The sequence below is a fragment of the Euprymna scolopes genome, chromosome 33 (genome assembly GCF_053919585.1).
Source record: "Euprymna scolopes isolate OS-2025 chromosome 33, ASM5391958v1, whole genome shotgun sequence".
NCBI classification, from domain to species: Eukaryota; Metazoa; Mollusca; class Cephalopoda; order Sepiida; family Sepiolidae; genus Euprymna; species Euprymna scolopes.
In genome coordinates, this window is record NC_136514.1 from 48206336 (window position 1) to 48225341 (window position 19006).

At 33.6% G+C, this 19006-nt stretch overlaps 1 protein-coding gene across 1 annotated transcript in view; it reads right to left on the reverse strand.

Moving 5' to 3' along the window:
• The window catches only part of LOC145258210 (C-type mannose receptor 2-like), a 445837-nt gene that overhangs the window by 111306 nt on the left and 315525 nt on the right, over nucleotides 1–19006 (reverse strand). Inside the window, exons 24-25 of the mRNA XM_080116148.1 lie at nucleotides 4904–5022; nucleotides 1484–1578 (exon numbers count right to left, since the gene is read on the reverse strand). Coding sequence (XP_079972274.1) covers nucleotides 1484–1578; nucleotides 4904–5022 — 214 coding nt within the window. The remainder of the gene's footprint in view (nucleotides 1–1483; nucleotides 1579–4903; nucleotides 5023–19006) is intronic.

The following is a 19006-nucleotide window of genomic DNA, read 5'->3' on the forward strand; positions in this document are numbered from 1 at the left end:
TGGTCATAGTATCGGGTTTTGAACTCTAAGGAAGTCATGCCTACGTAAACTCAGAAACAAGAAATATTACGTAGGCATGACTTCCTTAGATTTCAAAACCCGATACTATGACCACAAAAGTACATTCAAAAATAAAAAAAGCACCGTATAAAAACAACACTAACGAATAAATACTGGGAACTCAAAGAAAGCGGACATTCACTGGTAGTCTAATGGAAAATAATAGGACAAGCTACCACGTGCAGACATTTAGAGGACCCATGTAAATTATGCCTCCATGAAAAATTTGCTATCCTGTACTTTAAAGAACCCCAAAATCTATTAAACTGTAGACGAGAAATAGCAAACAACTGTGTTCACAAAATAAAACTTACTCTAGGATAGCGATACAAAATCGCTTAAAAACTAACAATAATAATAGAAAGCAAACAAATAAATAAATTAAATAAACATGAATATACATAAACGATCACACATATATGTATATATATGTATATATATGTGCATGTATGTGTGTACACATAGGTATATTTATATATAAAAAAAGAAGGAAAACGTCTACCTTAAACCACTAACCTAGTTCTCAAACAGATCCTTTGTTCGATAAAATGCATGCCCATTGGCTGATAAGAAGGGGCGTGGTGGATACTAGAAAGCTGATTGGCTAACTAAAAATCCTCAACATATGTAAAAACAAGAAACAACCACAGAATTCGCGCATAAGCCTGACGAATCCTATAGTGGATGAAACGCAGAATATTCAGTGTAGCTTAATCGCCATATATATTTTATAAATTACTAACTAGCTCTACCTACGTATTGAGCACTTTTGAAGTAAATACTTAAAGTTTATGCATAAATCTATACTTTCGTATATTAAATTTATGTGAGTAAATGAAGTAGTTATATATATATATATATATATATATATATATATATATATATATATATATATATATACGAAACAGATATAGTCAAGAATTGTAAAAGTAAACTGAATTATAGGAATAAATAATAAGATGGTCATCATCATGAATTTGGAATATAGTTTTCGTCATTCATTCATTATATTCCTCTGTAATTACATTGTGCTTCTTAAATTAGGATTGATATATATTATAAGAAAATATATTTCTACAGATATATATTCACACACACACACATATATATATATACATATATATATATGAAAATAATGGAAATAGTATTCCGACAAAATAGAGAAAATAAAAAAGGAACAAACCGTATTATGTGTTCACCAACGTTTCGTCTTTATTTCACCCAGAAGAAGTCTCGAAATAAAGACGAAACGTTGGTGAACACATAATACGGTTTGTTCCTTTTTTATTTTCTCTCTCTATATATATGTGTGTGTGAATATATATATATATATATATATATATATATATATATATATATATATCAAAATGTCGAACTATATATTACTTTAAAGAGTGAATCCATTCTTTTTTATAATTCTTACCTGGAGAATCTTTGTTCCAATACCCCGAAGATATCCAGTATCGAACCTGCCGTCTGGTTTTATCCGCATGGCTTGTCAAGAAGTTTTCTATCAAGCTGAAATAATCAATGTTCGAACGATAATATCGCAGATGAATTTTACAATTTCGGTTGTTTCAAAATAATAAATAATATCAATAACACGGTACTTATTCAGAACCTGTCCCAACTTCGCGTCAACATTTTCGAGCAGATTGTGGTAAACAGCCGGCAAATGTCGATGCAATTAGCAGATCAGCCATCATCTGTCAGCAGACGCCAAGTTTCAATGAAATCGTGGCAGCCATTGCCAGAGGGTTTTTTTTTTAATCAAAAATGAATTCCAGCATGTTACGTAAAGTAAAAAAAAGGAGTACTTAAAGATTTAACGAAAAATGAATATCAACAAGAAACCTTTTTAAAGTAAAAATGGCAAATTTCTCCGAAAAACTGATTATCTTGGAGTGGCCTCTGGGTTTTGATATGTGGCCTTCATAAAAAAAAAAAAAAATCAGCAAGACACGTCTTCTCTGATTTAAATTTCGCCGGCTAAGAGATTGAAAGAACGCTCTGCATACACACTCAGCAAATCATCGTATCTCCTACACTTTTTTTATACAAGGGTATCGCCGCTTATTAAGATCCAGAGGCCACTCGATGAAAAGGATTAGTGAGTGTCAGGTGGGCAGACTTTTTTTTTTTACATAGGAATCACCAATTATCAAGGCCCGCAGACCACTCGAGAATAAGGGTTAATGGGTATACATTAGTCAATGGTATTTTAGCGTAATAAATATAAGTAGTGGAAATTTTAGGGGAACGGTTCATCAAGAACTTGTTTACGTTGGACTTGAAGACAATCAAAGTGTAGTTAGTTTTTTTTTTTTTTTTCATGGAATCAAAGAGTGTTGGAAATTATTGACAGTGATTTGGGCTAGACGAGTGTTTTTCGTGAAAGTTTGGCGAGGGGGGTTATAGATTGGAGCTCAGACGAGCACTGGCCATGAAAATAACGATGAAACAGAGACAGGCTTGCAGCGTCTCTTCTGTGGGAAAGAGGTTGCAGGGAAGAGAAAATGTCATTCCCCACTAAGCTACGAAGTCTAATGATCGGTAATGGTGAAAACTGGGTTAAAATTTATTATTTAAGATGACGGTCCAACAAAAATTTGTCTACATTGGACTTGAAAATTATAATTTGGTGAAGAAAAGGAAAATAGGAAAGAGAAAGTGGGATTTTATGAAAGGTATCTTTTATTTAGAGATAAAAGACATCAAGGAGACAACTAGCATGTATGGGCGTGCGTGAAAAAGAGGGAAAGAAAGTGGCGAGAAAGAGAGAAAGAGATGGAGGGGAAGAAAGCTAATCTGTCTCGCTACATCAGTGTCCGCTGACTTTCTCGTTCTTGGGGATGGTCGCCAGAAACTTTTGTCTCGTTGAAATTTCGCCGGCTAAGAGAGTGAATGAACCTTACTTGCACACCGAAAATCACGTGACCTTCTCAAAATTTTTATACCAGAGAGTCCCCGCGTATTAAGACGTAAAGGTCATTCGAAGATAAGGGTTAATGGGTGTAAGATGATCAGTGAGATAGTGCCATAATGATCGATTGTGGTGGAAATTGGATACAATTTAATTATTTAAAAGAACGCCTAAATAAAAACTTGTATATATTGGACTTGGAAACTACCATGTTATAGTCAGTTGGGAAGCAGTCTCGCATTATGGTGTTACACAGGTAGGCAGTTCTAGAAAATAAACTTTGCTAATAGAATTTGCGTTTAGTTTTATGAAAGCCAAGAGAGAGTAAGAGAAATTGTTGACAATGGTTGTAGCCAGACGAGTATTTGTTGTGAATGTTTTACTAGAGGAGACAATTTCTGCCCGATGTCATTCTTTGGCCACTTTGACTTCTAAACTTTTCTATTCGTACGCTGCTCCTATTTTATAGCAACAATTCGTTAAATGAAAATCAGAGGGTTTTGCCAATTTAATTGCTATGATGACTGAACTTTCATCTCTTCGTTGCAGATATTGACGGTGTGAGACTCTAAGAAAGCAATCCTTGTCATCGACGTGCGTCAGAAGCAAAGATGCGCCATTGAATTCATTGCAAAAGTGCATTGAGAATGGTGGTGACTATGTATAAAAATAAATTATGGAACACAAAAGGTCACTTGTTTTAATTGCACCACTCACGTTTTTTTTTTTAGCCCTTCAACTTTTCTCAGTTAAAAAAATAATGATCTTACTTTTGGAACGATCCTTGTATGACAAAGACGCCCATGGACAGACAGCGGTCATCGATGGCAAAAGTGTATAGAGAATGGTGGTGACTATGTAGAAAAATAAAATTTAGATCACAAAAAGTGCGCTCGTTTTAATGCTACCACTCTCGCCTTTGTAGCTCTTTAACTTTTCGAGTTAAAAAAAAAAGCCAAAAACTATATGGCCCTCCTACTGATGCTTTGAATTTTTGACAAAAAATTAGTCCCAAAAGGCGTTTTTCACCTGTAAAACACCCTGGGGCTCAAGCCCCAGAATTTCCTAGGGTCAAATATTACGTTTCCAGATGTATATCCATGTAATTTTGCTTTTGGGTAATTTTTAGCAAAATCTAATCGTCGGAAAAGATTCTATGTCCCGGAAAGTGCTATTTAGGGTCATGTTGACCTCTTTTGACCCTCTGGGGACTCAAGCAAAACTTTTATAAAAAATCTAAGAATGTTACATTTCCTCTGTTGGGTAGTTGTCGCTTCATGAAAATTTTCAGAAAAATGTAATGAGGAGTTATTGAGAATTTGGAGAACGAACGGACAAACGAATGAACGGACGAGGGTGAAGTCTAAATCCGACTAAGTCGGTGGACCAATAGGGGGCTTTACCTTTGGAATGAGCCTCGTAGATGAAAAATGTAGATTCTGTTGCAAAAACGCGGAGAATAAATAGAGAGGCGCATAATACGAACCTGTCTCTGCTTTATCGTTATTTTCATGGCAAGTGCTCGTTTGAGCTCCAATCTAGGGCCCCCCTCGCCAAACTTTCACGAAAAACACTCGTCTAGCTGAAAATACTATCAATAATTTCTCCCACTTTTATCTGTGTAAACCTAAACGTAGATTCCATGAACAAAGTTTCTTTCTTAGAACTGCACACCTGTGGAACTCTCTTCAATGTGCCTGCTTTCCAGTTGACTATAATATGGTCGTCTTCAAGTCCAACGTAAACAAGTTCTTGATGAGCCGTTCCCCTTAAGTAATCCGATTTACACTGCTAACAATTATTACGACATTGTCCCATTGACCACTGTACGCTTATTAACCCTTATCCTTGAGTGGCCTCCTGGCCTTGATAAGTAGTTACTCCTTTGTGAAAATAAATAAATAAATATATAAAACTTACGGACTGTCAACCACTGGCAATTGAGCGTCGAGCACTTGCCGGCAGTAGGTCTGGGCTTCTTCGTGACTCTTCATCATATATACGTGCTGATAACACTTTCCGGCAAACAGGATGTAACCCTGGGAAGTAGTGAGTATTACACCTATATATCAGATAGAACCAATTAGGTTTCAAGGAACTCAGAAAAAAGTTATTTTACAGGGTGGTCGCTAGAAAAGCGGGAAATTTGAAGGTCAGCTTAGATCATGAATAAAATGCGTTTGCTATTTTTTTATTATTATTATTATTATTATTATTATTATTATTATTATTATTGGTGGCGTGTGAGTGTTGTTAAATTAAATCGTTGTTTTACGCTTCAGTGAATTGCACGGACGACATTTTGAGTATCTATAAGAATAATATAACATTTGTCTTTGAAAAACTTCGTAAAAATTATTCTTTATAAAAATAAATCTAGCGACCACTCTGTATTAAAAATCAACCTTGTGACGAAAAACCAAACAACTCGAGTTTATTATCTATTTACAGATGCAATGTACGTCTGTATTCAACCGGTGTTGACTCAAAGTCATTCCTTTCACTTTTTTTATCTTCTGGGGGTCCTTGAAACCGAATTGTTACATTATTTTAAAAGAAATGCCGTTGTAAATCGACTTATTGTGTTTGCCTACTCGTTTGTGATCCATTTGTGTTAAAAATACGAATATATTTAGTTGGTTGGTTGTTTTTGTTTTACGGCATATCAACCCTCAGGATATTTAATGCCGAATCCAGTGATTTTGAAGAAAAAATTATTAATAGAATATATTTGTTTTTTTTTGTTCTGTTTTTTTTTGTTTTGTTTTTTTGTTTTTTGTTTTTTTTTCAAGTCGGTTTCTATTTAACCCATAGTTGAGACCCTAACAGGTACTACCACTCCAGGTTAGAGTGGACCTAGGAGCAATGGCAATTAAGGAGTGGCTCTACGCTCCCCAAAGTCCGCAAGCTGGGGCCTCACCATCGGATATAGTTTAAGGTCATATCCAGAACCCATGAATATATTTAAATAGTAAATAAAAGTTATAAGCCTTTGAAGTTAGCATAAATACTAGTGTTCGGACGATTTAATCGGAATCGAAAATCAGAAAAATTTAAACAATTCGAGTATCAGAATCAGTATCGGAAATTCTAGCTAAATTTCCACACACACCCAGATTGACGAGATATACCTGAAGAATGTCGGAGGTTAAATCGACCGAAACATTGTGCAAATAACACACAAGATGGGAACAGTTGTCCGAAGGATTCAAATCTTACGATTAATATATTCTCATATCAAAAATTCGTATTTTTTTCTTCAAATCTTTTTAACTCAAAACACTGAAGGAACTTACATTTATTTATCAATTTCCAGTAACATTTTTCTTAAAAACCTAATCTTTATTTAGTTTTAGCATCAATAAATATTTTTTTCGGCAGTACCAGCAATCAAAATTTAAGTTTTAAACGATAAAAACAAAATAAAAAAATCATTTTTGTTTTGTTTTGAATATAGCATACTGCTTACATTGCTTTTCTCAATTTTGTTCCTTACTTTTGGACGTTCCTAGTTTTAAAATAAATAAATGTTATAATTCTTTTTCTACCCTTTGCAAATGATTCAAATTTTAGTATGTTATTATGGGCAATAACGACTACCAGTTGTCAAAATTTCTGCTTTTACACAGTTGTTATTTCTTACAAATATTAGATTTTAAAAGTGTGTCCCTTAGTTTTGGACGCTACTGTATATGTTTTGCCTTTGAATTTAAATTGTTTTCATTTTAAAAATTATTTATCGTTCGTTTTTTATTAAAAATTATGTATCATTAATTTTCGTTTTTACCAATTATTCGATTTTAATTTGTTCGTTTATTGTCTGTTTATTCACTAAATTCATAATTTAGTTTTTGCCGTATTTATTTGTCTCTTTCGTAATTTTGCATATTGATTCTTTTATTTTTTATTTTTTCTTTATCTCTTCTCTATTTCTTCTTCTTCTATCTTCTTTCTTTTCTATCTTCTATTCTTTTCTTCTTTTCTATCTATCTTCTATCTTCTATCTTCTATCTATCTTCTTTCTATTCTATCTTCTTCTTCTTCTATCTATCTTCTTCTATTCTTCTATCTTCTTCTATTCTATCTATTCTTTCTTCTTCTATTCTATTCTATTCTATATAAATAAAATGAACTCATTTTTCCCGTCTGATTTTGACATTAATAGGATTAAAAATCAAGATATTTCATGCAAATATAATATGCACAAACGGCAGAACAATATCTGAGGTGTGTTATAGGCTTATTATTTCTCAAATTCCTCGATAATCTTAGATTTCTATACTTTTTCTGCTGAGAAGTCACGGCCAAAATCGGTTAAGATCAATGGAAGTGGTAAAATATTTTCTCTCTAATAAATTCCTCCTCCCCCTGCCACCACTTAACACCGTTTGGGGATCGTTCACAAGGAACAGTTGAGAAGAGAACACCGGTTTGGCTTCGTAGTTCTTTCATGTGAAGTTATTTAAAATCACTAAACTAAGCTGCAGTGCTCTGTGGCGTAGTGGTTAACGTGCTGGACAATTCACATTATATTTTCACGTTCGCGCCGACCTACCGTAGTCGTTTTTTTTTTTTTTTTTTTTTTCCTAAACAACTGGAATGGACTTTTCTTGGTGGCCGAACTGTTAACGTTGCAGATGTTTTTTTTTGTTTGTTTTTTTTTCACACTTTATTTTCCTACTTTTACTCATGACTCCGGGTTTGATCTTTCCTACTTACCTACCATAACATTTTTTAAAACTCCCCCCCCCGTCCCGGAAACAAACACTCGGGCAAAGCCGGGTACCCCCGCTAGTATTGAATAAGGTACACTTTCAGTGTGAATCGAATCATATTCGTTTCTTTCCTGGGTTTTTAAATACAATTCTTAAGTAAATTATAAACGAATTTTAGTCTTCAAAATCTATGGAAACAACGAAATGTTTATTTATAGAATGTTGTTTCACATAAGCAACTTTGCCATTTTTGAATTAATCCTTGCTTTTATTCTTATTATTAATAATATTGAATAAAGTTTAGTTTCAGTATAAATCGTCTTCCTCGATTTTTTTTCACTTTCATATACATTTTTTCAAGTTTTCTTATGTTATTTTTGTAAAAAAAAAAATTATTATTAAAGCTCTCATTCATTATCGACAGTCTGACTGTTCGACAGATCTTGCTTACTTCTACCTCATGCATGACGTCATTTTTCAGTGGCCATCCTTTTATTTACATCGGTCGTGGCTTGTATTCAACACGCCCAGTAACCTGCATTTCAATTTCTTAAAAATGTTTTATTTAACTAGCCGAAAAGACACGCCTTGGGAACCACCGCTTTTTATCGTTCAAATCACAAATGAAACAGAAAATGATTAGAATGTTTAAAATAATACACCTTTTAAATGATGAAATAATCAATAAAAATACACTAAAAAAAAAGCAAACTTAATTATTTGTTTACTTGCCAAACGATTGCTGTAAGAGGATTTATAGTTTGCGTTATAATAGAAAAAAGCTTCACCAAGCTGATTACGTAAATCTTATTACAATTAATATACGAAATGTTTTTGTTAACTTGTAAATATAAAAGAACAAGGAAAAAACAAAACAAAGATACACGAGAATATATCTCTTTTATTTTCGACCATAAGACAGATCGGAGAACTCGACGGTGCAAAAATAATGTTTTTAGACGTTCACCTTCATGTCAAAAAGAAACGACATTATTTTTGCACCAACCTAATAAATCGATTTTCATGCTCTGTCATATATAGTCCGATACAAAGTTAATAGCAGATTGGTTAATCTAATCATGTTTAACCCTAAAAGTATTCATTTATACGAATAAAATTAGTTAACTTGAGTTCTCTGTTATAGAAGCGTTCTTTAATTTATAAAATCGAAATACGTTGTTACGGTTCCTAAATGTCAGAAAGTTTGCTACTGAAATAACTTCTTCCCTAGAACAGCTAGACTTTGGAATTCCTTTCCTGCTACCTGCTTCCCAAACTGTACTGATATGCAGAAGTTTAAATGTAACGTAAATCAACATCTTAATCTTTTATAGGTATGGTCGCAATTAGTAGCCCCTTATGTACAAGTGGCAATGTGTCTTGTTTGGTATGAAGGTTAGTAAAAAAAAAATGTTATACGTTTAAAAGCCAAATTATAACGCAATGATTTCGTAAAATAAACAAACATTTGTTTGATACGTCTTCTTCAGAATATTTTTCCCCAGGTCGAAATTATTAATTTTAAACAAATAAATGTTTTTTTTTTTTATTTTACACAGATATTCCGTTGTAATTTTGGCTTTTAAACGTATAATATACGTATTTCATTTTAAAATTTTAACAATGCTTACATCACGGAGAATACAACCCAACTATTTCATACGTCGTGCGCCAATGTGTTTCCCCGGATATAAAAAATATCACCGCTGAAGAAAAACACACGGATTTTTTGCTACTAAATTCTTTACGTTTTAATAATAACATGACACGGAAAAAAATATTCTGAAGAAGGCATATCACGTCGAAATTATTCGTTGTTAACAAATAAATGTTTCTTTATTTTACAAAACCTTTGCATTGTAATTTGGCTTAAAAACTTAAAACGTGACTGTCCCAGAGAACGGTTAAGCTCTCCACTTGGAGAGGAGGAAGCCAAGACTCCCGAAGTACTGGAGAAAGCCGGGCAGATATGATTTTATTAATTCTTTAATTATCATCGGTGTGTACGGTGCCATCGGTGTGATTGGGTTTGTGATTTTCATTGTTATGAAAATCGACAACAACCGGAATGACTCAGGGTTCTAGACTAAGGATGTTTATAATTTAAGTACAGTGCGTTGACCCGGGGTCATGGGAACGTTTGCAGATCCACAAGTTCCCTGGGGTGACGTAGTTGAGTACGATTGGTCCAGGGAACAACCACGGTTTCACCCCTCCCCTGAGTATATGAACGGAGCGCACAGTCGAAACCGTCTGTTGGAGTCAATCAATTGTTGAGAGTTGCCCACAGAACAACTTGTAGAAAATCGCCACACGCTCTTCCCTCTTCCCACATCAACTTCACCGCTATATCGAAATGAGAAGTGAAATCTACGTATAGACTCAGTGGAGTCTGACAATCGAACATTGAACTGTAAGACAATTGGTCCTAATTATATATTTGTATATCATTTTTCTGGAACTTAATCAGTAGAATTGTTTTTTCTTTTTTGTGCATGAAATTGATTTTCTTTCTTCTAGCGCAACAGAATGCTGAGGCGACGGCATATCAACCAAATCGATCAACGGGGTTTTGCCACATGAAGAATTTACACTTAGTCGCTGACGATCGGGAAACAACTCTTACGTGATCAGGGGACCCTTGGCAATGGAACCTATCACAATATAACATACGTATTTCATCTGAGAAAAAAAAATCATTTTTATGTTAGCTAATGAAGACTATACTCAAACATAATCTTTGTTGAGATTAAAATGTAATGCGTTCAGTCAGAGGAAGAGAAATCTTTTTCGACTGAGGGATTTTTAACTTTTTACCTCAATCTATACTTACCCTTTTTGCATGTGCTTATTATAGAATTCACATGATTTACTTCGTAATTTAGTTGCCATACCTTTTCTGAACTACGGCATATCAATTCTTTTTTTTTTTTTTTGTATTATTTACTGCCGAAGAACAGCAACAATTGCTTGAAGCGATTCGTTGCAGATTGTGCTAGTTTCTATTAATGGGTTCTTAAAATCGTCGATAATATTAGTGTGTAAATGAACGTAATGCATACAACAAGATTCGAACTCGGAATCGCCAATTTTCTAATTCGGTATTTAGTTGCCACACTTTTTCTGGATTATGGCATTGTGACCAGACGTGTGTGGCCCCGACAGATCGCCGACTCCCAACGTCGTGTCTCGTGGATTTTTCGTTTCACTATTTCTCAAATGGCCGGATCGTCATTTTCTCGCTATCGATAGGAACACACTTGGTTTCACAAAGTAGAAATATTAAAATAACACAAGCACGAAAAACATAACGCCAATGCTTCACATACATATCAGTTGAAATCTGGGTGTATGTGAAACTATAGTCCACACCCCCAAACTACCAAGGCTAGGCTTGTTTGTCAGTCACAATTCTTCTCTATCTTTGTTCCGAAGTCTGCTCTAAAAACTGTTCATACGTGTCATTATCAGCTCCCATCCGTAGCAATCGATAGCTCGATGTCAACTGTCTTCTCTGCGTCTGTATCTGAAGTCGCCCCACCCACCCCCGGTCACCCGGAAGCTTCCCTTCCCTTGTAGTATGTAGGCTTGTATTGTCATTGTCAAATCTGTAGGTTTCTATTGATATTGTCAAATCTAAAAAAATACCTACAGATTCATTGTTTGCTACTTCCTATTTCATTGTACATTTGTATGACATTTCCTATCTATTGTTCCCTTCAGCATTTAGTGACTCATGGGTCATCTTCATAGTACCACAGCATACCAATTCTTTTTTTTTTGTATTATTTACTGTCGAAGAACAGTAACAATTGCTTGAAGCGATTCGTTGTGGATAGTGCTAGTTCCTATTACTGAGTTCATATAATTTCCGATTATATTAATGTGTAAATGAACACAATGCATACAAGATTCGAACTCGGAGTCGCTAATTTTCTAATCCGTTACGGTATTTATTAAAACAGCCACACACCTTCATCGCTGTCATTTAAAGCATACAACCACTACCGAGAGGAAACTTAGACATAGGCTTGATTTTTAACATGAGGCTTATCCAACCATTATAAAACCAACGCGCACACATGCACAATGTCACACTGCCAAATACTCGCATACGCATATTAGACACGGGCTTTATTTTAAACGTGAAGCTTATCCTGCTATACGCGCACTAACAAGAAGATAGAAAATACACATGAACAATGACACGCTGCCAAATACTCACACACGTAAATTACATACGCATATTATTCACACTATGAACATTGTGACTTGTGACTATTTACTCAACCTTCTTTATCAATAGCGTACTTGCAGAAATGAATATTTACTAATGTGAAACACTTAAACTATAGATATAAAAATATATGGCCATAAAAATTTCGTTTTCTTTTCAAGTTTTAATTCACAAAACTCTGTTCATATTTTTACTTAGTACTTGCCAATTAGTGACCCTTTTTTGTTGTTACAATGTCTCGGTTATTTCTATATGCATGCCCGTATATACATATATATATATATATATATATATATATATATATGTGTGTGTGTGTGTGTGTGTGTGTGTGTGTGTGTGTATTATATGCACCTATAAAATTGAGTATTTTCTCACTTTGCCATTGATATTAAGAGCCTGCTTTTTCTATTTAAAAATTATTCAAACGAACCTTTTAATATACTCTGTCAAGGATATGCTAGCGACTTTGTGAAGGTTAACCAATTTGCATATTCTGTGAAAAACGAGCGTTAATTATTGAATTATTCATTTTTATGGGTTTTTTTAGTAGATGATTGGTTTCATCTAACTATTAAAATTTAATGCATAGTTTTGCATTGTGCTTAACTACAAGGAATGTAGGATGAAAACGTTCTGGCACACGCACATGTTTTATGTAAATATAAGCGACTTTGTCTCTGTGTGAAACGTCTGATTGGTTTAAATTCATAATTTAAAATCTTTTTTCAGTCACTCAGAAGCGGATAAATTGGAAGCGTCTGCAATATTTAAAAATACGAGCCTAGATTTGGTAAACGATCGGAATCATATTTTGACTTTTAAAAAAAACAGCTCACAAATAAGTCTCTCAGTTGATCACATAACTTTTAACAAGGGAACACATAACTAAAACTCTTCCTGCCAACATACGACCACAGCTGATAGGACACGATGCGAGAAACTATTACAAACTTGTGAACACGTTGTCACATCTTCATCACTCGTTTTACAAAGATTAAACAATTCCTCTTGCTACTGAACACATAACAACTACAATAGAACCCCGGGATACGACATTAAAAATGAGTAACAAAATACAGTACAGTATATATTACACTTTTATATTTTCCTTCCTTTGAAGATTGTAATGCCGGGTATGGGGCAGCCAAACCAGCTGCCAACACTGCCCCGCTTTTTTATTGAAACCAACCGAGAGCTCTTTTTAGTATCCTCGCTGTTCCCTTAAGTGCAATTGTCTGGATCTCTTTTGCACTTGGTTCACCAGGAATATTAGTTAGGTAGGACTTCAGGTTCTTCTTCATAAGTCCTGTGGCACCTATGATAACTGGTATGATCGATATCTCCTTTAGGTTCCAGTTTCTTTTCATATCATACATGAGACCTTGTTATTTGGTCTGTTTTTCTCTTTCAGCTCTGTTAAGACCGCCATCATTAGGAACACTCGCTTCAATCAAGGTTGCAACTCTCTCTGATTTATTCTATATAACTATGTCAGGTTTCACAGCAGCATTTTCAAGGTAGGTGGCTGTAGGGATTACATGGTCATAATGTATGGTATATAAATCATTTCCAACTGTTTTTTTTCAGGTTGATGTTCAAAGGACTTGCTGCTACACTGGATGTTTAATTTTTTACAGATGATCCAGTGGAGGTACTTGCATACTACATCATGTCACGCTGTATAGTAGCCGTCCCCTAGAAGAACTTTGCAACTTGATATCAGATGACCAACACTTTCCAATTCTGTGTGGCAGAATCTGCATTTATTGTCATTACTGATCCCTGCCATCTTCTTGAATGCATTGGTCATCAACCCCTGGTCTTGAGCAGCCATTATTACCCTTTCCTGATCGTGGTGGGGGGGTCCTCTTTTGAGCCAGTCCAAAGAACCTTCTTTATCTATGTATTCCCGAGAAAGTTCCCCCAGAAAATACTTTGCACGCTGATGTTGTTCCCATTCTTTAAGGTTCATCTGTTGAAAGGTCTCGGTATATTTCTGCCGGCTCTTTCTTGCTATTTCTGTGGCACACTTGTTTGGTGTTTCGTCCTCATCTGAGAGACAACTCTGACCAAAATGTTTGGCCAGCTGGGTGACTGATGTTGTTCTGCTGGCTCTTGTCTCTTGATGTTCATATACTATTGAGAGGGTGTCATTCTGTGAGCTTCTCAGATACTGACCGGTGCTCACAATAGTTGCCCTATGTTGATGATAAATCTCTGAGAGTCCCAGACCTCCTTCTCCCCTGGGCACATACAGCCTTGGTAGACGCTGATTTCTATATATTATTTTATGAAGCGTTAGTAGCTTCCGTGTCTTTACATCTAGCCGGTTAATGTATTTTTGTGGCCAGTCAATGATACCAAAGCTGTATGTTATTACTGGCATAGCAAACTGGTTTATGGCAGTAATTTTATTTTTATTGGTAAGCTGGGTTTTGCATATTTTCCTCACCCGGCGTACATATTCTTTACTAATCTTCTCCCTCATCTTGGCATGTTGTATGTTCTCGTTTTCCTCAATGCCAAGGTACTTGTAAAGCTCATGCTCTTCTAGATCCCTGATGTCGATGTTTTCATTAAGCTGCATATTTTCTGTGTGGGTCTTCTTCCCAGCTCTGAGTGTACATTTGGCACATTTATCCAGGCCAAACTTCATTCCGATGTCATAATCAAATAACATTATAAATAATACCGTAATACGGGGCAAATACGGCAACCAGGGTCGGAAAAACGTCGTATTCCACATCGTAACGTTAAAAAAAAAAATCGTATCCCGAGGTCCTATTATACTTAATAAAAATTACTATTTATTTGTGTACGTTGACTTTTTTTATGGTGATTATATCGTTACGCTATTATTTGTGTGCATTGAATATGTGTGCGAGTTGATTATTTGTGTGTGATAATTATTTGTATATGTTATTATTTATGCATGTTTATTATTTGTGTGCGTTAATTATTGTGTGTGTGTTAATTATTTGTGTATCCTGCTTATTAGTGTATGTTAATTATTGCATGTGTGTTAATTATTTGTGTATCCTGCTTATTTGTGTACGTTAATTTTTGTCTGTGTTAATTATTTGCGTATCCTGCTTATTTTTGTGTGTTAATTATTTGTGTATCCTGCTTATTTGTGTATGTTAATTATTTGTGTGGGTTAATTATTCGTATATCCTGCTTATTTGTGTATGTTAATTATTTGTTTATCCTGCTTATTTGTGTATGTTAATTATTTGTTTATCCTGCTTATTTTTGTATGTTAATTTTTATGTGTGGTTAATTATTCGTGTATCCTGCTTATTTGTGTATGTTAATTATTTCCGTATCCTGCTTATTTGTGTGTGTTAATTATTTGTGTATCCTGCTTATTTGTGTATGTTAATTATTTCCGTATCCTGCTTATTTGTGTATGTTAATTATTTGTTTATCCTGCTTATTTGTGTATGTTAATTATTTTTATATCCTGCTTATTTGAGGATGTTAATTATTTGTGCATCTTGCTTATTTCTGTCTGTTTATTATTGTGTGTGTTAATTATTTGTGTATCCTGCTTATTTGTGTATTTTAATTATTTGTGTATACTACTTATTTGTGTATATTAATTATTCGCGTATCCAGCTCATTATTGTATGTTAATTATTCGTGTATACTGCTTATTTGCGTATGTCAATTATTGTGTGTGTGTCAATTATTTGTGTATCCTGCTTATTTGTGTATGTTAATTATTTGTGTATCCTGCTTATTTTTGTGTGTTAATTATTAGTGTGTTAATTATTTGTGTATCCTGCTTATTTGTGTATGTTAAATATTTGTGTATCCTACTTAATTGTTTATGTTAATTATTTGTGTATCCGGCTTATTTGTGTGTGTCAATTATTTGTGCATCCTCCTTATTTGTGTGTGTTAATTATTTGTGTATATTGATTATTTGTGTATGTAAATTATTCGTGTATCCTGCTGATCTGTGTATGTAAATTATTCCTGCTTATTTGTTTATGTTATTTATTTGTGTATGTTAATCATTGTGTGTGTGTGTGTGTGTTAATTATACGTGCATTCTGCTTATTTGTGTATGTTAATTATTGTGTATGCATTAATTAAATGTGTATCCTGCTTATTTGTGTGTGTTAATTATTCGCTATCCTGCTTATTTTTGTATGTTAATTATTGTGTGTGTCTTAATAATTTGTGTATCCGGCGTATTTGTGTACGTTTATTATTTGTGTATCATTCTTTTTTTGCATGTTTATTATTTGTGTATCCTGCTTATTTTGTATGCTAATTATTGGTATATCCTGCTTTTTGTGTATGTTAATTATTGTGTGTGTGTAAATTATTCGTGTATCCTGCTTATTTGTGTATGTTAATTATTTGTGTCTGCTGCTGTTTTCGTATGGTAATTATTTGTGTATTTTGCCTATTAGTGTATGTTAATTATTTGTGTATCGTGCTTATTTGTGTATGTTAATTATTTGTGTATACTGCTAATTTTTGTACGTTAATTAATCGTTTATCCTGCTTATTTGTGTACGTTAATTATTTGTGTATCCTACTTATTTGTGTATGTTAATTATCTGTGTATCATGCTTATTTGTGTATTATAATTATTGTGTGTTCGTTTATTGTTTGTGTATCCTGCTTATTTATGTACGTTAATTATTGTGTGTGTTTATTATTTGTGTATCGTGCTTATTTTCGTATGTTAATTACTGTGTATATGTTAATTATTTTTGTATACAGCTTATTTGTGTATGTTTATCAATGAGTGTTTTATTTTTTGTGTATGCTGCTTATTTTTGTATGTTAAGTATTTGTGTATCCTACTTATTTGTGTATTGTTATTGTTTTTGTATCCTGCTTATTTGTGTATCTTAATTAATGTGTGTATGTTAATTATTTGTGTATCCTGCTAGTTTGTCTACGTTAATTATTCACGTATCCTGTTTATTTGTGTGTGTTAATTATTTAGGCATCTTGCTTGATTGTGTATGTTATTTATTTGTGTATCCGGTTGTTTGCGTATGTTAATTGTTGTGTGTTTGTTAATTATTTGTGTAGCCTGCTTATTTATGTTTGTTAATTATTGTGTGTGTGTGTGCTAATTATTTGTGTATCCTTCTTATTTGTGTATGTTATTTTTTAATGTATGCTTCTTATTTTTGTATGCTAATTATTTATGTATCCTAGCTATTTGTTTATGCTTATTATTTGTGTATCCTGCTTATTTTTGTATGTTAATTATTTGTGTATCCTGGCTATTTGTTTATGCTGATTATTTGTGTATCCTGCTTATTTTTATATGTTAATTATTTGTGTATCCTGATAATTTGTGTATGTTTATTCGTTTATCCTGCTTATTTTTGTCTATTAATTATTGTGTGTGTAATTATTTATGTATCCTGCTTATTTTTGTATGTTAATTATTTTGGTATCCTTGCTATTTGTTTATGTGTATTATTGTGTGTATGTTTTTATTTGTGTATCTTGCCTTTTGTGTATTTAATGTGAGTGTTAATTATTTGTGTATGCTGTTTATTTGAGTATGTTAATTATTTGTGTATACTGCTTATTTGTGTATGTTAAATATTTGTGTATCCTGCTTATTTGTGTATCTTAATTATTCGTTTATCCTGCTTGTTTGTGTCAGTTAATTATTGTATTGTGTTAACTATTTGTGTATAGTCTTATTTGTGTACGTTAATTAGTTGTGTATCCTTTGTTTGTGTATCCTGCTTATTTGTGTATGTTAATTATTGTGTGTATGGTAATTATTCGTGTATCCGACTTATTTATAAATATCTATTATTTGTGTATGTTTTTTATTGTGTGTGTGTTAATTATTTTTGTATCCTGCTTCTTTGAGTTTGTGAATAATTTCTGTATTCTTCTTTTTTGTGTATGTTAATTATTGTGTGTACGGTAATTATTTGTGTATGTTATTTATTGTGTGTGTGTGTGTGTTAATTATTTTTGTATCCTGCTTCTTTGTGTTTGTTATTAATTTGTGTATTCTTCTTTTTTGTGTATGCTAATTATTGTGTGTACAGTAATTATTTGTGTATGTTATTTATTGAGTGTGTGTTAATTATTTTTGTATCCTGCTTCTTTGTGTTTGTTAATAATTTGTGTATTCTTCTTTTTTGTGTATGTTAATTATTGTGTGTACGATAATTATTTGTGTATGTTTAATATTTGTGTCTGTTTAATATATTGATGTATGTTGGTTATTTTTATCTTGATTACTAGTGTACGTTGAGTATTTGAATATGTTTATTATTTGTGCAGATTAACTGCGTACGTTGATTAGTTTTGTATGTTTATAATTTGTGTATGTTAATTATGGGTTTACGTTGATTATTTGTGGAGTTTTATAATTTGTGTATGCTGATTATTTGTGTGTGTTAATCATGTTTTTACGTTGATTATAGCTGTGCGGTGTTATTTGTGTGTGTTAAGTATTTATGTGTGTCGAATATTTATGTACGTTAATTATTATTATTATTATTATTACAATAAACCTCTATCACCAACAGCAATGGCCAAGAACACATTACCCGAAAGTACTTCCTTTAATCTCTTTGGCCTAATGTTTACAGGGAACATGAACTGGAATAGATACATTGAAAGCATTGCCAAGGCTGCTGCGAAGGAGGTGGACTCTCTTTACTGTGCTATGAGGCCACCTTTCGTCCCTGTATGGAATACTGTTGTCCCATTTGGGCTGGTGCATCTGCTACTTGTCCCTCACTCCTGGACACGGTTTAAAAGAGAGTCGCCAACTGATATACTGTCAACTAGGCTTCAGCTTCTGTCCCATCAATGAAATGCTGCATCCCTCTACCTGTTCAAGTACTTTAATGGTTAATACTCTGACGAACTACAAGCACTTGTACCCCCTCGACTTAAATACCCCCGACAAACCCGACAACCAGCAAAATCTCACCCCTTCACAGTAGAGATCCCTAGGTATAAGAAAGCCTTCTACTTTAATAGTTTTCGCCCCAGAACTGCTAGACTTTGGAACTCCCTTCCGGGATTCTGCTTTCCCAACTGTACTGACATGCAGAAGTT